At 47.9% G+C, this 23,656-nt stretch overlaps 1 protein-coding gene across 1 annotated transcript in view; it reads left to right on the top strand.

The window, feature by feature from the left end:
- The window catches only part of LOC142301674 (long-chain fatty acid transport protein 2-like), a 91,230-nt gene that overhangs the window by 8,970 nt on the left and 58,604 nt on the right, over positions 1–23,656 (top strand). Inside the window, exons 2-3 of the mRNA XM_075342690.1 lie at positions 2,675–2,884; positions 10,292–10,450. Coding sequence (XP_075198805.1) covers positions 2,675–2,884; positions 10,292–10,450 — 369 coding nt within the window. The remainder of the gene's footprint in view (positions 1–2,674; positions 2,885–10,291; positions 10,451–23,656) is intronic.

Genomic DNA, 23,656 nt, shown 5'->3' on the forward strand with positions numbered 1-23,656 from the left:
GCCTTACTCTGTGTTAGTTCTTGCATTGGCCGCATAGGCTTTGTGAGTTTCAGAGTTCCTCCTTTATATATTAAACAGGATGGGTCTGACCATGTCACACACACCACATACCCAGATAAGGTAGTAAATTATTAAAATTCAATTCACCTGTGAATGTTATTTTCACCATTGAATGCAATGAGAAAGTACAAATCCACAACAAAAACACTACATGTGAACATAGCATATAGGATGGAGGAAATTAGCTTTTTTATACCTTTTTTTTTTTAATTTGTCTTTTATACAAGCCATTATATAGCAAAGTATGTTACCTAACATTTTTTCCTGGAAAATACATTTTATCCTCAATTTTGTATGTAAAAGTGGCGTAATACTGTGGCAATATTATTCCCATCAGCTACCAGGGAATCAAAGATGCATACAGGCCTCTTCCCCATGTTGTTCCCATTCCATTTGAGTGCTGTTTCCATCCATTTCAACTATTTTATTGCACCCAGAAGTCCTGGAGGGTCTTCTGGAAAAATGCTTGAGTTTCCCACTGACTTCCATTTTACTCATTACTCAACACGAGCACATGAGCATTACGATTTGCGCAATTCGAGTGCAGCGCACCCGAGTATTTTAGTGGTTGCTGATAACTAGCAATGACCCAAAGCATACTGCTAAAGCAACACTTGAGTAGTTTAATGGGAAACATGTAAATGTATTGCAGTGGCCTAGTCAAAGTACAGACGTTACTCCAATTGAGAATCTGTGTCAGACTTGAAGATTGCTGTTCACGAGAGGAAACCATCTAACTTAAAGGAGCTGCTGCAGTTTTGCCTTGAGGAATGGTCAAAAATCCCAGTTGCAAGATTTGGAAAACTCATAGATACTTCCTCAAAGTGACTTGCAGTTGTAATTGCTGCAAAAAGGCAGTTCTACAAAGTACTGACTTTAGGGGGATGAATATTTATGCACACTGAAGTTTTCAGTTATTTTGTCCTATTTGTTGTTTACCTCACAATAAAATGAAAACCAAATGTTTAGAGTTGTAGATATGTTCTTTACATGTAGTGATGCAAACGCTCAAAAAAAACCCCTTTGAAATTCCAGGTTGTAATGTAACAAAATAGGTAAAAAGGAAAAGGGGGTGAATACTTTTGCAAGTCACTGTATTTCATCCATCCTGGTCCCCATATACTTCCCTATCCTGATCCCCATATAAGACCCCAAGCTGATATCTATATGTCATCCATCTTAGTATGTTGTCCATTCTGGTCGCCATAACAGCCGACATATTGGTCCCCATATGAATGAAATAATTAAATCAAATATAAAAAGATTACTCCTATCTGTCCGCAGTCCAACAGTGTCCTCTGCTTGCCTTATTGGTGGTGTGGACAGGCTGGCGCATGACAGTGACATCATAGGCTAGCGACGTGCGCCCTGACATCAGTTGTCAGCCTCTGATAGGCCGGAGGCTGACACTGTCAACATGAGTGCTGACATCAACTGTTGAGCTTTGATAAGCCGGTGGTTGATGTCAGCAACGTACACTATGACATCACCTACCAGTCTCCAATAGACCGGTGGCAATTTTAACTATTGCGGTACAGCAAGGGTCGGCGCGCTAATTCTTGCCATTTCAGGGAACTGGTTCCACTTTTTGAACAATCTGCTCCCCCAAACTGGAGAGAACTGGTTGAATCTCACCACTGTATACTTATGTTGAGATCGTAAGTTACAGACCGGATTGCAGTTTGGCGTCGAAACACATCTATAACAGCTCAGCTCATAAAATACAAAGGACAAGATTGGTTATATTACTACTGGGATTATATCTGTCACACGGTGTTTAGTTCTAAACTCACCAAGTGTCATGGCGACATCTGATGCTGTTCACACTTCAGAATCTGGCACTCCAAACTATGCCTTCTCTAGTGCTTCTGAGTTGCATAGACAGGCTCGGGCGTCGACCAGCTGTGTGCTTATTAGTGATCAGGCTTGCAGGAGTTAATCTCTGCTAGCCTGCTGGCTACGTCGTGGATCACATGTAGTGGGAGACCTATCACGTTTGCTCCTCCATTTTTAAGATGGTGGAGCCTGTCTTCCCATGCTGACTATAGCTTTTGCTAAACCGGTCCTTGTGCAGTTGAGTTCCAGTTACTGGTGATTTACTGCTTGCTGCTTGGTGTGCTGTGGAAATCCTCTCGTCATCAAGTTATTTTCTCCCTGCTCTTTGTTTCCTCTTTTTCATGTATTTTTCTTATATCTGTATGTGCTAGCTGTGTGACTGAGTTCTTTGTTTCCCTCTTTGTCTATACCTGTGGGTTCGACCTTCTCTGTCCCAGTTCTCCTCTGAGGTGGACAAGTGGGATATAAGATCAGGGCTTCCCAGGAGCAGGGCGAGGAAGGCGACCCAGACATCTTCACTATTAGAAGTATCTCTGCGTTTAGGGACAGCTAGGGCCCCTGAGCCTGAGTGCCAGTGTAGGAGCCTCGATCCCCTGTTATCCCCTGACACCCCATGCCAATATCACTGAACAGTGTCGGGTGTAAAATTCATAAGTAATAGCCAATGCTAACCATCCAAGCTGTGTTCAGGTGTGTGTATAAGAATAGTACAGTGCAGAAGAAATATATATTCTATATTATTATACTTAAATACCATTTCTTCATTCATTTTTACAAGAGCTGAAGGCTGCAGTGGAAGAAATCCTGCCCGCTCTGATGGAAGATGGTGTGCTGGTTTTCTACCTCAGCAGAGACTCACCCACTGAAGGGGTTTCAAGTTTACTTGACAAAGTGGAAGCTGCCTCCGAAGCCCCCATTCCTGAATTCTATAGGTCCAGCTCTACAGTGAAAACGCCTGCCTTGTACATTTACACATCTGGAACTACAGGTAAATCATCTTTAAAAACTAAAGTTACATTTCTCCAATTTTGAATTAAATAAACTACTGTAAATCTGACAAATCCCTGGATTATCAAAAAAGGATCATCATTAGGCAGAGAAAATACATAAACAATGCATTTATCACTCTACAGCCATGACGTTGGGCTGAAAAGCTGTGTAATTCCCATCCTGTATTCCTTCAGTGCTCCAATCAGCCAAACAGTACAAGTTTATTGTGCCATTTTGGCTACTAAGAATATCCAAAAAATAGCCCAAAGAGTAAAGTACTTTTTAACACCAAGATTAATTAAAAAAACAACAAACGGGCATAAGGTGCAAGACTAATACATATAGTAAAAGTCTGATTTTATTAATCAATTTTAAAATACATGATATAACAATGTTAATAGTATACTGTATATAGCAGTTGGACACATAAGAGAAAAATTCAGAAAAAAGAAAACAAGAAAAATATAAATTTGGGTTACCTCCATAAAGGAGATAAAATATCCATGGATGGACGGATATACAGTATATATGAATGAATCTCGTGTGTATATTTATATATATATATATATATATATATATATTATATAAAGCTGAGTGTAGGTATGTATGTGTATGTATGTCCCCTAAAGGAACCCACACCGTCGCATTTACAATCACGAAATTTTGCACAGACGCCTCATGTGACCCAGGGAGCGTCATAGACTGTGTTTTAACAGAAAAATGTAACCCCGTGCTTTACAGTTAGTCTCTAAAATCCTGCCGCCATTAAACTGAATGGAGGTGGGAGCTATAGGTTATTAATAGCAACTGTCAGTGGTTGCTATAGGAACAAAATAAACTGTTAGTTGAAGCTTATGCGTGAGGTTATATGATGTCGGTGGAGAGACGGATAGAGAGACAGAAAAAGACAGACAGACAGAGACACAGACAGAGAGAGATGCGGAAAGAGACAGACAGACGAGGAAAGAGACAGCCCTGGAAAGAGACAGCCCTGGAAAGAGACAGACAGGCAAAGAGACAAACCTGGAAAGAGACAGCCCTGGAAAGAGACAGACGGGCAAAGAGACAGCCCTGGAAAGAGACAGCCCTGGAAAGAGACAGACGGTCAAAGAGACAGATGGTCAAAGAGACAGACATGGAAAGAGACAGACCTGGAAAGAGACAGATGGGCAAAGAGACAGACCGGCAAAGAGACAGACCGGCAAAGAGACAGACTGGCAAAGAGACAGATGTGGAAAGAGACAGACGTGGAAAGAGACAGACGTGGAAAGAGACAGACGTGGAAAGAGACAGCCCTGGAAAGAGACAGCTGGGGGAAAGAGACAGCTGGGGGAAAGAGACAGCCGGGGATAGAGACAGACGGGGAAAGAGGCAGATGGAGAAAGAGACAGCCCTGAAAAGAGACAGTCCTGGAAAGAGTCAGCCGGGCAAAGAGACAGACCGGGAAAGAGACAAACTTGGAAAGAGACAGACCAAGACAGACGGAAAAGAGACAGACGGGGAAAGAGACAGACAGACACACACAGAGACAGAGACAGACAGACACAGAGATGTAGACGAATAGAGTGATACAAATACAGACAGAGATAGAAATAGTCAGACAGAGACATAGACACAGACAGACAAGGAAAGAGACAGACAGAGAGACAGACAGACAGTGACACACAAACAGAGACTGGGAGAGAGACAGAGAGACAGTTACTATCCCAGGCAATGCCGGGTACTACAGCTAGTGTGTATATATATAATATATATATATATATATATATATATATATATATACTAGAAGGTGGCCCGATTCTACGCATCGGGTATTCTAGAATTTACGTATTGTGTAGTTAATATATGATTTTTGTTATATATATATATATATATATATATATATATATAGATGTTGTTGTGTGTAGTTACCAAGTGTTTGTGTAGGGCGCTGTACATGTTCTGGGTGTTGTCTGGGTGTGGCGGGGGGTGAGAGCAGTGTTGTTTGTGTGTTGCGTTGTGTGTGTTGCGTTGTTTGTGGAGCGCTGTGTGTCTGTAGCGTTGTGTGTGTGTGTTGCGCGGTTTGTGTGGTTGTGGGGTGTGTGTGTGTGTTTTGGGGGAGGTATGTTTTGTGCAATGTGTCTGTTGTGCGGTATGTGCGTATATTTGTGTGTGCCGCGGTGTTTGTGTGTTGGGTGTTGTGTGTGTGCGGTGTTGTCTGTGTGTGTGGGTGTCTGTGTAGGGCGGTGTTTGTGGTTCCCAATGTGTGTGTGGTGTTATACAGTGCGTGTGTGGCGGTGTGTGTGTGTGTTTTGGGGGGAGGTGTGCACCCCCCATCGTGCTCCATCCCCCATGATGCGCACCCCCATCGTGCTCCATCACCCATGCTGCGCACCCCCCATCGTGCTCCATCCCCCATGCTGCGCACCCCCCATCGTGCTCCATCCCCCATGCTGCGCACTCCCCATCGTGCTCCATCCCCCATGCTGCGCATTCCCCATCGTGCTCCATCCCCCATGCTGCGCACTCCGAAATGTGCTCCATCCCCCATGCTGTGCACTCCCAAACGTGCTCCATCCCCCATGCTGCGCACTCCCAAACGTGCTCCATCCCCCATGCTGTGCACTCCCAAACGTGCTCCATCCCCCATGCTGTGCACTCCCAAACGTGCTCCATCCCCCATGCTGTGCACTCCCCATCGTGCTCCATCCCCCATGCTACGCACTCCCAAACGTGCTCCATCCCCCATGCTGCATACTCCCCATCGTGCTACACGCACACACACATTGACGACATCGCACATACGCACTCACACTCACAACATCCGGAGATACCACATGGTTCTGGCCATGTGATCCTCCGGCAGGTCCTGGAAGGTCACTGCACGCACAGTATCGCCGCTGAGAAGCAAGCGATATCACTGGATGTTGTGAGTGTGTGGATGCGATCTGATGTGTGTGTGAGGTGTGTGTGAGAGTGAGTGTGATCTGATGTGTGTGTGTGTCTGTTCTTATGTGTGTGCGTGTGTGTGTGTTCCACCGCTGCAGGACCTTGATGCGCTCACCTGGGACCCGGTGTACGCTGGTAACTATGCTACACAATATTACTCGATGTGTACCATGGTTACCAGCGTAGCCCGCCCCCCGCTCGCACGGGAGCCCACACCAGCGTACGGCGGCAACCCAAGCAATGCGAGGGTATGTGTCAGTTGGGTTGGCGGCGTACGCTGATGTGGGCTCCCGGGGGTACAGCACTCACCTGGGAGTCGGGGCTCCATGTCGTTTCGGGGAATGCGTGCGGGGGGCGGGGCCAGAGCGACCGTGCAATGCATGAGGGGGGCGGGGCGTGGCCGAGTTGCCAATGCGTGCAGGGGGCCGGGGCGAGACGCCAATCCGTGGGGAGGCGGAGCATGGGCGAGCGGCCAATCCGTGCGGGGGGGTGGAGCCGAGGCGAGCGGCCAATGAGACGCTTGTCGCGGTAAGAACACAATTTTGGAGCAAGACAGACAGACAAGCAGAATAAGACAATTATATATATATATATATATATATACTGTATATTTATATATACAGTATATCTTGATCTCAGGATACTGTATGCCTTATAAGGATAGTACTGGGAGTCACGCAAGTGTCCAAAATAATATATGGTCAAGTGTTAAGGCCCCGTTACACGCAACGACGAATCTAACGATATATCGCCAGGGTCACAGATTCTGTGCCGCACATCCGGCATCATTAGTGACGTCATTGCGTGTGACAGCAAGGAATGACCGTTAACGATGGAAAATACTCACCAAATCGTCCATTGTTGACACGTCGTTCCCTTTTAAAAAATCATTGATTGTTGAGCACGAAGGTTTGTCGTTCCCGAAGCAGCACACATCGCTACGTGTGACACTTCGGGAATGACGAACTGCAGCTTACCTGCGGCCACCGGCAATGTGGAAGGAAGGAGGTGGGCGGCATGTTACAGCCGCTCATCTCCACCCCTCCGCTTCTATTGGGCGGCTGCTTAGTGACGTCGCTGTGACGCCGCATGAACCGCCCCCTTAGAAAGGAGGTGGTTCGCCGGCAACAGTTACGTCGCTAGGCAGGTAAGTCCGTGTGACGGCTCCAAACGATTTTCTGCGCCATGGGCAGCGATTTGCCCGTGACGCACAAACTACGGGGGCGGGTACGCTCTCTAGCGATATCGTTAACAATATCGCTGCTTGTAACGGGCCTTTACTACAACAGATCCCTTTATCATTGCCTGACACGTGTTTCACATTCACTGGTTTGTCTTGGGACAATATATAAACTGACAGACTCCACTTTAAAGTCAATTAGGTCTGTTAGCAAATGTTTTTTTCTGTCTGTTTTTGTTCAAAGACCTGAACAGACAAGGATGGACACCGTGACGGGACCCTGACGTACCCTATTACAGTCAATGGAGTTCGTCAAGCGCCATTAGTCATCGTCACCACTTTTATTTTAACTTTTTGTTTCCTTTACTAGAAAAGGGAAAAGAAAAGAAAAACCTTGCGTTATATTTTGTTAACATTGAAGGAAATATGTGATGGATGAAAAAGACTGTCAGAGTTGTAGGGCAAATAAAACATAGTTTAGTATTAGCAAACCACCTCTGTACCATCATAATTAGTCACCCCTATGCTTCACCATTGGGATGGTGTTCAAGGGGTGGAACTCATCCTTCTTCTTCCTCTAAACACGGTGAGTGGAGTTGATACCAAATTGATCTGTTTTTGTGTCATCTGACCACATGACCTTCTCCCATGCCTCCTTTGGATCATCCAGATAGTTTTCACAAAGATTTTAATTCATGATGGCAGTGTGTTACTAGTGGTAATCTTTGAAACTGTAATTCCAGCTCTCTTCAGGTCATTGATCAGGTCTTCCCGTGTAGTTCTGGTTAATTCCTGACCTCAGAATCATCCTTACCCACTAGGGAAGATCTTGCATGGAGCCCCAGACGAGTAGGGTGGGCTTTACACGTTGCGACATCGCTACCGATATATCGTCGGGGGTGACATCATTAGTGACGCACATCTGGCGCCGGTAGCGTCATCACAATATGTATATCCTAGGTGTGACGATGAACAAGTGCAAAAGCGTAAAAAATCACTGATCTGTGTCATGTCGTTCACTTCCATAATGTCATTACTGCTGCAGATACGATGTTGTTTGTCGTTCCTGCAGCACCACACATCACTGTGTGTGAAACCGCAGGAACGACAAACATCTCCTTACCTGCGTCCACCGGCAATGCGGAAGGGAGAAGTTGAGCGGAATGTTATGTCCTGCTCATCTCCGCCGCTCCCATTCGATTGGCCGGCCGCTTAATGATGTCGCGGTGACGTCACTGTGGCACCGAACACACCTCCCTCTTGAAGGAGGGATTGTTCAGCGGTCACAGCAATGTCGCCGACCAGGTATGTGCATGTGAAGCTGTCATAGCGATAATGTTCGCTACGGCAGCAAGCACCAGATATCGCATGTACGACGGGGGAGGGTGCTATTGTGCTCGATATCGCTAGCAATTGCTAGCGATGTCGCAGAGTGTAAAGCCCGCCTAAGATTGACAGTCCTCTTGTCTTTCTTCCATTTCCTAATAATTGCACCTACAGTTGTTGGCTTCTCACCAAACTGCTTGCCTATTGTCCTGTAGCCCATCACAGCTTGTGCTGATCTACAATTTTGTCCCTGGTGGGAACAGCTCTTTGGTCTTGACCATGGTGGAAAGGTTGGAGTGTGATTGATTGAGTGTGTAGACAGGTGTCTTTTATACAGGTAACTGGTTGAAACAGGTGCAGTTAATACAGGTAATGAGTGTAGAGTAAGATGGCTTCTTACAGAAAAACTAATCTGTTTGTGAGAGCCAGAATTCTTGCTGGTTGGTAGGTGCTGAAATACTCATTTCATGTAATAAAAAGCAAATTAATTCTTTAAAATTCATACAATGTGATTTTCTGGATTTTGTTTATTCTGTCTGTTACAGTTAAAGTGTATCTAAGATAAAAGGTCAAGTTACCTATTTTAGCCACTCCAGGGATTTCAAAATCTGAAGCAATTAAAATAAGTTAAAAAAAGATGGAACCAATGCACAGCAATTCAATGTTATATTGCTGTGCACATGCTCATTTTTTTATCATTTGTTGAGCACTTTTTCAGGCTTGTTCCAGTTGGACTACACCTAAAAAATATGTCATGTTCACATACCTATTGGCTAGGTTCACAAGAATGTTAAAAATGCTTAGTGTAACATGGCAGCTAAAAAATTAGAAACTAAACATTTTAAATAATTGAATTAAGTAGAAGATTATGAAAAGAGTGCACTTTGATATACGTTTGGCCAATATTCTTAAGGATAGAGTTGACGTTAAGTGTATATAAGGCCCTCTTCACACATCTGTGTCTCCGGTACATGCGACGTCGTTTTCACACGTACTGGAGACACGGGCACACGTAGACCCATTAAAATCAATGGGTCTGAACACACATACGTGTTTTCACATGCACCGTGTGTCCACGTGGAGCATATGTGTTTCCGTGTGCTCCACATGTAGACATGTCCATTTTTCTCCGGCCGCACGGGTGTCACTTGTACCGGACAAAACCACGTTTCTGTGAAATAAAAAGAATTTCTATACTCACCTGTCTCCAGCACTGCTGTCTTTGCCACTGCTGTCACTTGCTTCCGAACCCCACTTATTATGCTCTTCTCATATTCACTGCACTTGGGGCCAGAAGCAGCAGAAGCGGCGAGTCAGCAGGGCTGGAGACCGCATAGCGGAAGATACACGGACAGCAACGACCGGGACAGGTGAAAAGAAAGTTCCTGCTTTCCATGTGTTATCACGGATAGCACACAAAGAACATTTGTGTGCCAAAATTATGGCACACGGAGGGCCATATGCACCTTTTAAACATCCGTGAAAAACACGCGTGATTTTCACGGACATGTGAAAGAGGCCTAAAGTGTAGTCGATTGTGCTTTAAATTACATTTTATTTTAATAGAAAAAATATTCTATGCAGTCAATGGCATACATATGTGTACAGAGATATTATATATATATATATATATATATATATATACATATATATATATATATATATATGTATATATATATATATATAATATATATATATATAATATGTAGCTCCTTCTCATGTATAGCCCCATGGAATCAATAGTACTCTTTAAATAATAATAGTAGTAATAATTTAAATATTGCAACTGGAGCACTGAAGAGGTTAAACAGCATGTTGAGCTACATTTTTAATACTTCTATCTTATATGCAAATTGTTTTATTTCTTTAAATAGCAAAAATGAAATTCAGAATTACAAAAAACAGAATTACTGAATATTGTAATATATTTCTAGTGCGTATAAATAACAAACATGCCCAATTTTCCAATAGGTCTTCCCAAGGCCGCTGTTATAAATCAAGGACGCCTTTTGATAAGTTCTTCGATAAGTACACTGGCTGGAGTTTCATGTAATGATGTGTTATACATTCCATTGCCGTTATATCACAGTGCTGGCCTTATGATTGGGGTTCGTGGATGCATCCAACAAGGTAACTTTATCTATACGTCTATCTTCCCATAGCCATAATAGTGAAGGGGTTATCTGGATATACAGTATATATAATTAATGATCTACAAGCAGAAAAGTGCTCGAGTGCTCTTTACTCGAGATAAGCAGATTGGACGCTCTGACGGGCTTGATTCAAGTAATGAGTATAATGGAAGTCAATTATTGGGCAGTTTGGCTCTCCACCCACATACGGAGAGCCATATACAGAGCATTTCCGGGGGAGGGTGGGCAAGTTTTTTTAAATGTATTTACACACTGCATCGGAACACATTGATTTCACCCCCAGTGAGAGAGATTCAGACAATAGTCATATCAAAGGGATGTCCCACTTCTGAGGAGGCTGCAGGCTGCTATTTTTAGGCTGGGAAGGGCTAAATAACTATGGCTTTTTCCACCCTGCTAATACCAGACCCCAGCTGTCTGCTTTATCTTGGATGGTTATCAAAAACAAAGGGGGACCCCTCGCTGTTTTTTTAAATGATGTAAATGAATAACTTTAAAAAAACAGCATGGGATCCCCTATATTTTTGATAACCGGCCAAGGTAAAGTAGACAGCTGAGGGTTGCAGCCCACAGCTGTTTTTCCAGTGCTGGCTATCAAAAATAGGCTGAAGCACATGTCATTTCTTTAAAAAATGTATTCCATTCTCACATGTTTGCAGGGCAATTGCCCCTGTTTTGATACATATTGCAACCCCTTAGGCCTTACTACAACCATTTTACAGCACAGAAGTTTGGTTTCCCATTGACCTATATGGGGTGCGAGGTCCTGGGTCAAATCTGAACCAAACTTTTAACTAAAATCAGATTGAACTTCTAATAGTTCGCTCATCCTTAGTAATTTTAGTCTTTTACATGCCCCCAATTTATTAACCTTGGGCTGGTAATAATTTGTACTCAGCAGGGAACATTTTTAATGTATGGTGCCCTTGAAAAGTATTCAGAAACTGCAAGTAGTCCAGAATGCAGCCGCAAGAACCATCGTGGGACTTCATAGCTGTTCCCACATTTTACCAACACTCCGCCAGCTGCACTGGCTACCAATTAGTTTCCAGGTGTAATTCAAATGTTGGTGATTACCTATAAAGCCCTACACACCATAGGACCAGCATACCTCCGAGACCGTCTCTTGCCTCATGTGTCCCAGCGACCAGTCCGGTCCCATAGGGAAGGCCTCCTCCAAGTCCCGTCGATAAGCCACTGTCGACTGGTGACTCCCAGGGTTAGAGCCTTCTCCATAACAGTCCCAACCCTTTGGAACAATCTCCCCCTAGAACTCCGTATTGCCCCTACCCTACTGGCATTCCGTAAAGACCTTAAGACTTACCTATGTCGGCAGGCTTGGGGCCATTAGTATTGACTACAGTTAATAATTTATAAAAATTGGTATTAATAGGGTTTGTTTGTTTGTTGGGTTTTTAATATTTTTTAAGGTTAATTGATTTTATGTACTGTATAATGTTTCTATTTGTTTAAAACTTTGCATTTTGCATTTATATGTTGTGAGCCGCTCTGAGTCTTTGGAGAAAGTTTGACAAATAATAAATAAATAATTAAATAAATTCAGAAGATCTGTTCTGCCATGGAACTTCATTATCTCAGCACAAAGGGAGAAGTAACATTCCCCTATGTTTCCTTAGATATTCTGTTCATTTACCTTTACATTTAATCATGAAAACGTCATATCAAACAACATGTGTAACAAGACTAAGATGATTGAACAGTTGCCTGAATGGCTTAATGTAAAGTCAACAATCCAACAAAAAATATAAACCCAGATTTGAATATTTTAAGTGAAAAGCAGACATATCATACATTAGCAAGATTTACAGGTTTTGTACATACATGAGGTAGAAAGTAAGAAAAACAGTCATGGAGATAAAAAGGGAGGAACAACAATCCCTGTATAACCTCAAACGCTGAAGCAAAACGTCCAAAGTTCTAGAGTCCAAGTTTCCAGGTCACATGGTCCTGGGTCAGCCAATATTTAACCGCAATCACATTTTTCAGTTAACATCGTATTTTAGGTTATATGCGCATGTTGCGTTCGGCCGTGACAAATATTCCGCAGCGTTTTGTCACTGCATGTGCGTTTCAAAACACAGCCGAAAAGCTGCGTTTTGGATGTATTTTGAGTGCAGAATGGATGCAGAATTCATGCATTCTGGATGCTTTCTCTGCCATAAACAGAGAGGGAAAAGCATCCAAAATGCACAAAAGAAGTGACATGTTGCTTTTTAGAATGCAGCGATTCGGCCACAAATTTCAGCGTTTTGAAATTCGTGCGCATGGAATTTGCACAAGTTACCATATTTTTCGGACTATAAGACGCACCTGACCATGAGACGCACCCTGGTTTTAGAGAAAGAAAATAGGAAAATAAAATCGTAAGCAAAAAATGTGGTCATGACACGTTGTTATGGGCCGAGTATCTGCTGCTGACACTGTTATGGGGGTAATGTCCCCAAATTCTCTACTAAGGTACCCCATCCTGGTAATGATCCTCCTGCCTTGTGTATATATATATATATATATTGTTACGGGGGGACTGGCAGATCAGGACCAGGGGGTATATATCCCAATCGCCAGTCGGGGCCCACCGTGCTCCAGATGGCAATGGAGCTGCTGGCACCCTGTGGGTTAGGCGGAGACTGTAGGACTGATGACTCAGATAACCCAGAAGACCTGGGAACCGGTCACGTGTGTAGAGACACGTCAGACCGGACGACAACCCAGTTAGGGTTTCGGTGGAATTGGCACAACCCTGACCACGTGTGCAGGGAACACGTCAGGCCAGATGGTAACCAGGTAGCGTTGACCGAGAAGACCGCTGCGACAGCGCCCTGTCGGCCACGTGTGTCAGACACAACAGGCCAAGCGGTCCTTCGATTAGCGTTTCTGGTCACTACGCGAATGGCCACGTGTGTAGAAGACACGTCAGGCCAAGGGATCATACCAGTAGCGTTGACTGGGAAGCCAAGGAGGATAATAGGTTCACACACCCAATCCTGGAACACCCTGTTAACTCCACAGGGGTCCTGGGGTATGCTGTCCGTGCACGTAGGAGGCACAACCGGACAGGTGACGCAGCAGGTATGCTGTCCGTGTGCGTAGGAGGCACAACCGGACAGGTGACGCAGCAGGTATGCTGTCCGTGTGCGTAGGAGACACAACTGGACAGGTGACGCAGCAGCCGCAGCCCAGTTAACGCCACTGGACTGCTATAGCACAACAGGACCGGTAGCAAGGAAGCCTGACCCTCATGTGCTGAGCCACGAATCTTGGCGTGACAGGCACCGTTCACCTAGCCCTACCTACCTCTTCCAACAAGGCTTAAGCCACCATGAATTCTAAGTGAATATGAGTGAAGACTGCGCCCCTCCATGTTGTCTCCAGCCCCTTTTATAACCTAGATCCGCCCCAAACCCAGGGTGGAACCACCAAGGTCCAATAGCAGAGTGCCATATCATCAGCGATATCACCAGCGGCCTATCCGGAACCGCCACGTCATTGATGACCTCATGGCAGCCATGCCCCAAACACTTCACCAGTCATCGTCTGATGACCAATCGTGAGGTGCCAGATCATAGGGGCGGGCCTCTGCTAGCCAGTCCGGAGTGGCCACATCATCAGGACACCTGACACCCTCTGCCCTATCAGGGCCTGCCACCTCACGGACATGCTCATTGAGGTCCTTACCGGACCTAGCCTCTGATGCACTAAGTGCCTGAGCATGCTCAGTAGCCTGAATAACAGACTCAGAAATCAGACTATCTGCCTGAGCATGCTCAGTAGGCACATCCCAGAACTTAGACACAGCACGAAGTCCAAGTACCTGTGCAAGCAAGCTGTTAGGGTTAATTGTGGGAGCATGCTCAGTAGCCTGAACTGAGGACTTAGTCTCAGGAATGACACAATCAGGCTGAGCATGCTCACTAGGCAAAACACCAGACTTAGACTCTGGCTGGGGTAAATCGGCGCACGTATGCGCACTAGCTGCCTTTCCACACTTAGACGTGGTGGAAGAAGCAGCCAACTGGACGACCCGAGGCACGGTCAAGAACGGCAGCCGGTGCCTGGGCGCAACAGAAACTGCAACAGGCTGCTTGCGGCTATGGCGGTGCCGGTTCGTAACATATATGTCCCTCATCCTGGTATAGCCCCATCTTGCTATATACTGTCATCCTGGTATGTGCTCCCATCCTGCTACATACGCCATCATCCTGCTCATAGACCCCCATCATCCTGCTCATATACCCCATCATCCTGCTCATATACCCCCATCATCCTGCTCATATACCCCATCATCCTGGTCATATACCCCCATCATCCTACTATATACGCCATCATCCTGCTCATATACGCCATCATCCTGCTCATATACGCCATCATCCTGCTCATATACCCCCATCATCCTGCTCATATACCCCCATCATCCTGCTCATATACCCCATTATCCTGCTCATATACCCCCATTATCCTGCTCATATACCCCATCATCTGCTCATATACCCCCATTCATCCTGCTCATATACTCCCATCATCCTGCTCATATACCCCATCATCCTGCTCATATACCCCCATCATCTTGCTCTATTCCCCCATCATCCTGCTCATATACCCCCATCATCCTGCTCATATACCCCCATCATCCTGCTCTATACCCCATCATCTTGCTTATAAACCCCCATCATCTTGCTATATGCTATCATCCTGCTCATATACCCCATCATCCTGCTCATGTACCCCATCATCTTGCTCATATACCCCCATCATCCTACTATATGTCCTGCATCCTGTGGCATACAAAAAAAAAATAAATGTTTACACTCACCTTTCCTCGCTCCATGCAGCATCGCTCCTCCTCTTGTGTGTGTCGGCAGCACTGTGTGGAGCCGGCCATGATCCCTGCAGCATCGCGATGTCCTCCTGTTTGTGCTGGCGCGGCTGTGTGTGGACACGTGCGCACAGCGAAGACGTCATCGCTGTGAGCACCGCTATTCTCTACACAGCGCGGCCGGCATAGACAGGAGGACATCGTGGTGCTGCAGGGGAACGGTGAGTGTACTGATTCACTGCACCCCGTGCTGATGATGATATGCGGGGAGCAGTGAATACAGCCGCACATGATCACTCCAGGCTCTAGTTGCCAGGGGTGATCATGCGAGCTGGCTGGTTACTATGCGCGCACCCCCCGCCCATCATCCCGCCCACCTATCAGACTCAGTGCCAGCTTCAGCGCTAAGAGATGGGTGGGAGGATGGGCGTGCATATGTAATGAGCGGGCCCACGTGGTCACGGCAGGCGCTGCTGCAGCCTGCTCATGCCCCCGATGACCCGCTCCACCCTCATTCCCCGCAGCCCTATATTCAGACCATAAGACGCACCCCCCACTTTCCCCCAACATTTGGGGAGAAAAAAGTGCATCTTATAGTCTGAAAAATACGGAACCTAGACTTGCTGGGGATACAGAACGCATGCGTTTACGCTGCAGTGAAAAACGCACACATGCGCACATGGCCTTATAGCTGATATGTTATAGGGGTTGTCTAGGCTGAAATAATAAGTGTGCAGTCACTCTGACTGCAGACTTCCAAATCCTGACAGTGTCTGATGCGCTTGCTGTCACAATATGCCCATACCTCCCAACCGTCCCGGATACAGCGGGACAGTCCCTCTTCTGAGCCTTTGATCCCGGGTCCCGCCCGTGACGCTGTTTATCCCGGGCTCCACCCACCCACTGTAGCCCCGCCTCGCTGTTTCTCCCTTCTATTCATTACAGAGCCGACCGCGCACCTACTCCTGTGACTGCTGCTGAGGTATGAATCACCCCCTGCAGCAGAGCGACCCCCCTGCAGCAGAGCGACCCCCCCCCTGCAGCAGAGCCCCCCCCCCCCCCTGCACCAGAGCCGACCCCCCCCAGTCCCGGAGCCTGCGTTTGTCTGCAGCTGTTCTCTGATTCCCCGTGTGCGGCTTCTCACTGCTGCAGACACGCGGGGAGTCAGGAAGCTGAGGAGACCGTGCAATCAGCACTTCTCTCCTGCAGATAGCACTGACAATAACCTATGCAGAGTGACATCTGCAGGCTTCTATTAGCTTACCGATCAGTGGTCTCCTGCCTGTGGAGCAGAGCTGCTGGGTCCTAGCTTCCCAACAGCTTCAGCTCTGCTTTATCCTGGCTCCTCTACCAGTTAAAGGGAACATGTCAGCAGAAATTTCACAATAAAAGTAATAGATTCCCCTCTGCAGCTCCTGGGCTGCTTCTAGAAAGGTTCCTGTTGTTATTGTGCCCCCTTTGAGACCTACAAAAATACTTTATGAAGTCTTACCTTTTTGTATGCAAATGTGTTTTTATGGTCACGGGGGCGGGCTGTCTGGCGTCCGTTATTCCCCCTCCTGCCGCTTTACGCAGTCCCCCATTGCTCATTTACATACACAAGAACGCCTTCCTCATGTAACTGTCCTCCCGAAGATTTGCGCATGTGAACGCTTTTTCAGGTGATTGCGCAGGCACGAGATTATGGGCGGCGCTGTGATTGTCATCAACAGCGTTAACCAAGTACCCGCCCATAATCTCGTGCCCGCACTTTTCCCTCTGACTCCACCGTTATGCGCAAGTGCTGGCCATATGAACCATGTTACCTATTACCGCTTGCACGAGATTATGGGCGGGTACTTGGATGACTTTGCTGATGACAATCACAGCGCCGCCCATAATCTCGCGCCCACGGTAATAGGTAACATGGTTCATATGGACAGTGCTTGCGCATAACGGTGGAGGCAGAGTGAGAAGCGCGGGCACGAGATTATGGGCAGGTACTTGGATGACGCTGCTGATGACAATCACAGCGCCGCCCATAATCTCGCGCCCATGGTAATAGGTAACATGGTTCATATGGACAGTGCTTGCGCATAACGGTGGAGGCAGAGTGAGAAGCGCGGGCACGAGATTATGGGCAGGTACTTGGATGACGCTGCTGATGACAATCACAGCGCCGCCCATAATCTCGCGCCCATGGTAATAGGTAACGTGGTTCATATGGCCAGTGCTTGCGCATAACAGTGGAGGCAGAGTGAGAAGCGCGGGCACGAGATTATGGGCAGGTACTTGGATGACGCTGCTGATGACAATCACAGCGCCGCCCATAATCTCGCGCCCATGGTAATAGGTAACATGGTTCATATGGACAGTGCTTGCGCATAACAGTGGAGGCAGAGTGAGAAGCGCGGGCACGAGATTATGGGCGGGTACTTGGATGACTTTGCTGATGACAATCACAGCGCCGCCCATAATCTCGCGCCCATGGTAATAGGTAACATGGTTCATATGGACAGTGCTTGCGCATAACGGTGGAGGCAGAGTGAGAAGCGCGGGCACGAGATTATGGGCAGGTACTTGGATGACGCTGCTGATGACAATCACAGCGCCGCCCATAATCTCGCGCCCATGGTAATAGGTAACGTGGTTCATATGGCCAGTGCTTGCGCATAACGGTGGAGGCAGAGTGAGAAGCGCGGGCACGAGATTATGGGCAGGTACTTGGATGACGCTGCTGATGACAATCACAGCGCCGCCCATAATCTCGCGCCTGCGCAATCACCTCAAAAGCGTTCACACTTTGCACAGTGCTCAGTCCCGCGAGAGTGGCACTGGGCATGCACAAAACTTCAGGAGGACAGTTACATGAGGAAGGCGTCCTCATGTATGGAAATGAGCAATGGGGGACGGCGTACAACGGCAGGAGGGGGAATAACGGACGCCAGGCAGCCCGCCCCCGTGACCATAAAAACAGATTTGCATACAAAAAGGTAAGACTTCATAAAGTATTTTTTTAGGTCTCAAAGTGGGCACAATAGCAACAGGAACCTTTCCAGAATGCAGCCCAGGAGCTGCAGAGGGGAATCTTTTATTTTTTTTGCTAAATTTCTGGTGACAGTTTCCCTTTAAAGGGAACCTATCAGGTGCAATCTGCACTCAGAGCCAGGAGCAGTTCTGGGTGTATATTGCTAATCCCTGCCTAACCGTCCCTGTATACACTAGCATAGATAAAGGCATCTATAGAAAAAGTATTTTTAAAGAGCTTATATCTTATGCTAATTAGCGCGGGGACTAGTCCCAAGGGCGTTACTTCACTTGGCTAGTCGGCTCACATAGCGTATTAGTACTCAAACAGGGGCGTAATAACATGCTAACATGCTATGCGAGCCGACTAGCCAAGTGAAGTAACGCCCTTCGGACTAGTCCCCGCGCTCATTAGCATAAGATATAAGATCTTTAAAAATATTTGTTCTTGATCTCTTTATCTATGCTAGTGTATACAGGGACAGTTAGGCAGGGATTAGCAATATGTGCCCAGAACTGCTCCTGGCTCTGAGTGCATATTGCACCTGACAGGTTCACTTTAAAGGGAACCTGTCACCAGATTTGGGGCCTATAAGCTGCGGCCACCACCAGCGGGATCTTATGTACACATTCTAACATGCTGCATACCTCCCAACCGTCCCGGATACAGCGGGACTTTCACGCTTTACGTTGTTTGTCCCGTTGCCACGGGCGGGACGGCCGGCTCCCGGGCTCCGCCCACCCACTCTCTCTCCGCCTCCCTGCTTTTCCCTCCTACCATCCTAGTAGACGTGGCATAGAGAGGAGCGCTGCCTGTGCTGCTGCTGGTACAGTAAACTAATCTCCCCAGCGCTGATTTCCCTCCCTCCCCCCTCACCCCCGGCCGGAGCCTGTCTGTGCGGTCGGCCGGCCGCCTGTCTGTGCGGTCGGCCGGCCGCCTGTCTGTGCGGTCGGCCCGCCACCTGTCTGTGCGGGCGCCCCCCTGCCGCCTGTCTGTGCGGGCGCCACCCGCCGCCTGTCTGTGCGGGCGCCCCCCGCCGCCTGTCTGTGCGGGCGCCCCCCTGCCGCCTGTCTGTGCGGGCGCCCCCCTGCCGCCTGTCTGTGCGGGCGCCCCCCTGCCGCCTGTCTGTGCGGGCGCCCCCCTGCCGCCTGTCTGTGCGGGCGCCCCCCGCCGCCTGTCTGTGCGGGCGGCCCGCCGCCTCATTGTGCGGGCAGCCGGCCGCCTCTCTGTGCGGGCGGCTGGCCGCCTCTCTGTGCGGGCGGCCCGCCGCCTGTCTGTGAAGGCGGCCGGCCGCCTGTCTGTGAAGGCGACCGGCCGCCTCACTGTGCGGGCGACCGGCCGCCTCACTGTGGCTGCCTGCGTGTCCGTGCTGGAGGCCCGCCGGCTGCCTGCGTGTCCGTGCTGGAGGCCCGCCGGCTGCCTGCGTGTCCGTGCTGGAGGCCCGCCGGCTGCCTGCGTGTCCGTGCTGGAGGCCCGCCGGCTGCCTGCGTGTCCGTGCTGGAGGCCCGCCGGCTGCCTGCGTGTCCGTGCTGGAGGCCCGCCGGCTGCCTGCGTGTCCGTGCTGGAGGCCCGCCGGCTGCCTGCGTGTCCGTGCTGGAGGCCCGCCGGCTGCCTGCGTGTCCGTGCTGGAGGCCCGCCGGCTGCCTGCGTGTCCGTGCTGGAGGCCCGCCGGCTGCCTGCGTGTCCGTGCTGGAGGCCCGCCGGCTGCCTGCGTGTTTGTGCTGAATGGGTGTGGATGGGGAGTGGATATGGGCGTGACTGTGAAATGGGTGTGGTTAGGGGGCGTGGCCTAAAAAATTGCCGCGGCGCGCGTAGCGCGCCGCAAACTTTGTCCCTCTTTTCCTTCTTTAAAAGTTGGGAGGTATGATATGCCCCTTACGGGTGGGTGTTCATGTGACTGCATGGATGCTATTCACATAGTTGCATCCAGTAGACACCTGATCTTCATGCAACAAAAAGAATTAAGAGAAGCTGAATGAGATTTGTCAGTACATGACCAGAAGTATGGAAATTGCATGCATGGTGCATATAGGGGACAGTGCACGCTGTTATGATCTCGCACACATAAAGTCACTGTAGACTTTTCATTTTGGAATGGACAATCCCACTGAGCCTCATCCAGACATCCATGATGTTTCTTGTACATTAAAACATATAAACTATTGTACATCAGTGCTTTGAATCTAATTTCCATCAGTGTTTGAACAGTGCCTATTTTTACCTCCCACGTTTTATCAGTGGCACTGTTAAAAAAAAAAAAAAAAAAAAGAAATTGAGAAGCCTCTCCTTTTCATTACAACTTACAGTGAAGAAAATAATTATTTGATCCCTTGCTGATTTTGTAAGATTGCCCACTGACAAAGACATGAACAGTCCATAATTTTAAAGGTAGGTTAATTTTAACAGTGAGAGATAGAATAACCAAAATAAAACATTGTATATATTATAAAAAATTATTTGCATTTTACAGAGAGAAATAAGTATTTGATCCCTCTGGCAAACAAGACTTAATATTTGGTGGCAAAACCCTTGTTGGCAAGCACAGCAGTCAGACGTTTTTTGTAGTTGAGGTTTGCGCACATTTCAGGAGGAATTTTGGTCCACTCCTCTTTGTAGATCATCTCTAAATGATTAAGATTTTGAGGCTGCCTCTTGGCAACTCGGACCTTCAGCTTTCTCCATAATGACCTTAATGTGCTTTTTTTAGCCACTCCTTTATTGCCTTGGTGTATTTTTTGGATCATTGTCATGCTGGAAGTTCCACCCACGACACATTTTTTATATCCTGGCGGAGGGAAGGTGGTTGTCACTCACGATTTTACGGCACATGGCTCCATCCATTGTCCCATTGATGCGGTGAAGTAGTCCTTTGCCCTTAGCAGAGAAACACCTCCAAAACATAATGTTTCTACCTCTATGCTTGACAGTGAGACGGTGTTCTTTGGGTCATAGGCAGCATTTCTCTTCCTCCAAACATGGCGAGTTGAGTTAATGCCAAAGAGCTCAATTTTTGTCTCATCTGACCACAGCACCTTCTCCCAATCACTCTCAGAATCATCCAGGTGTTCATTGGCAAACTACAGACATTGCTTGCACATGTGCCTTCTTGAGCAGTGGAACTTTGTGGACACTGCAGGATTTTAAGCCATTATGGCACAATGTGTTATCAATGGTTTTCTTGGTGACAGTGGTTCCAGCTGCCTTGAGATCATTAACAAGTTACCCCGGTGTAGTTTTAGGCTGATCTTTCACCTTCCTCATGATCCTGGATACTTCACGAGGTGAAATTTTGCATGGAGCCCAAGATCGATGTCAATTGACATTCATGTTGTACTGTATTTCTTCCATTTTCTTACTATTGCACCAACAGTTGTCTCCTTCTCACCCAGCGTCTTTCTTATGGTTTTGTAGCCCATTCCAGCCTTGTGTAGGTCTATGATCCTGTCCCTGACATCTTTAAAAAGCTCTTTGGTCTTGGCCATGTTGTAGAGGTCAGAGTCTGACTGAGTAACTGAGTCTGTAAACAGGAGTATTTTATACAGGTGACAATTTAAGACAGCTGTCTTTAATGCAGGTAACGAGTTGATTAAGAGCGTCTAAGTGGTCTGTAGATGCCAGAACTCTTAATGGTTGGTAGGGTATCAAATACTTATTCCTTTCTGCAAAATGCAAATAATTTAGATAATTTGTGATTTTCTGGATTTTATTTTTGATATTCTATCTCTCACTGTTAAAATTAACCTACCCTGTTCATGTCTTTGTCAGTGAGCAAACTTACAAAATCAGTAAGGGATCAAATAATTATTTCCTTCACTGTAGATCATGAAAGGCACGCCAACTGCTATTGTTAATTTTTATGTACCAATAGACTTATTTGGGTAAATTTGATCTATGACGTCACAAAAAACCCCATGAACATGTGTCGCGGGCGGGGAGGACGCCGCCGCCGCGCGCTCGCTAACGCTCGGGTCCGGCGCTGCTGCGGCTGCTGCTGCTCGGTGGCTCGAGCGGTGGGCCGGATCTGGGGACTCGAGCGGCGCTCCTCGCCCGTGAGTGAAAGGGATGGTTGGTTTGGGGGATTTAGTCCGTGACGCCACCCACGGGTTGTGGTGAAGATGGGCACCACCGCTGCTGGTGACGGGGATCCCGGGAGCGATGGTAGGGAGCATCTGGGATGTTGTTTTCCCCCTCCGTGGGTAGGGGTCGGTGGTCCCGGGGCCCGGTGGTGTGACGGGGAGGCAGGGTTGGTGAGGTGCAGGGTTGCAGGGACAGCGCGGCGCGGTGCCGGATGGCACGGGTGTACTCACTCAGTAAGAGATGCATAAAGTCCTCGGTAAACCAAACGGCTGGATGGACGGGTCCTGCAGCTGGCTGCAGTGTCTCTCCCCAGACAGGTGATGGCGGCTGTCTTTCCCTGCACCTTTGTGTACTTGTTTGACTACGATGGATCCCCAACGATAGTCCGCTCCCCGGTGTATGGATGCCGGAGGAGCCCGTTTGCCCGCAGGCGCTGGCCGTTGGGTCTCTAGCCTTAGGCGGTAGCTGTATACCCTCACGGTGTGGGCGGTTGCCCTCTAGCGGGTCTTTGGCTGTTAGGAAACCCCTGGGGTTCCGGTCACACTCGGATTTGACTATTGTCGGTGGCTCCAAGCCTGGTCGGGGTCCGATGGCCCTGCCTGTGTGTGCTGGCTTCACTTCGCTCCCCGGTCGGTACCGGCGGGCCAACGCCCGACCCTGGTCCTACGGTTCCGTGTTGCTTCACCACTCCTGCAGACGGCCACCACCGTCTGCCAACCTTGTTGTCAGTGCCTGGGCCACAAACCCAGACACACAAGTGTTTACTCCTCACACTTCAAACTCCAAACTCGTTCTGTCACTTTTCCCGCCTCCAGGCCTGTGAACTCCTCGATGGGTGGGGCCAACCGCTTGGCTCCGCCCCACCTGGTGTGGACATCAGACCCTGGAGGGAGGCAACAAGGGTTTTGTGTTTGGCTAATGTTACTGTCTAATGGGGGTGGGGGTGTTTGTGTGTTACCTGTGACGACCTGGCTAGTCCAGGGCGCCTCATTCCCCCTTGATGAAATGCAGACCGTCCGCGGGCTGCCCGTGCATCACCGTTTTTTTTTTGTTTTTTGTTTTTTTAAAAACTGTAACAACATAAATTACCATGTAAACATTTCAAACATAAGCATTTTTGTTAGATCACTTGAACGTTGCACATATAAAAACATTTTTAATAATAACGGACGGACGGATGTCTTCCGCTCTCCCACCCAAGCAACCTAACCCTGATGCTGCCCCTAAGAAGTGGGCAGCACCCCTTGACCCCAGTCCAGGTTCAT

Source organism: Anomaloglossus baeobatrachus, chromosome 4 (genome assembly GCF_048569485.1).
Source record: "Anomaloglossus baeobatrachus isolate aAnoBae1 chromosome 4, aAnoBae1.hap1, whole genome shotgun sequence".
Taxonomy (NCBI): Eukaryota; Metazoa; Chordata; class Amphibia; order Anura; family Aromobatidae; genus Anomaloglossus; species Anomaloglossus baeobatrachus.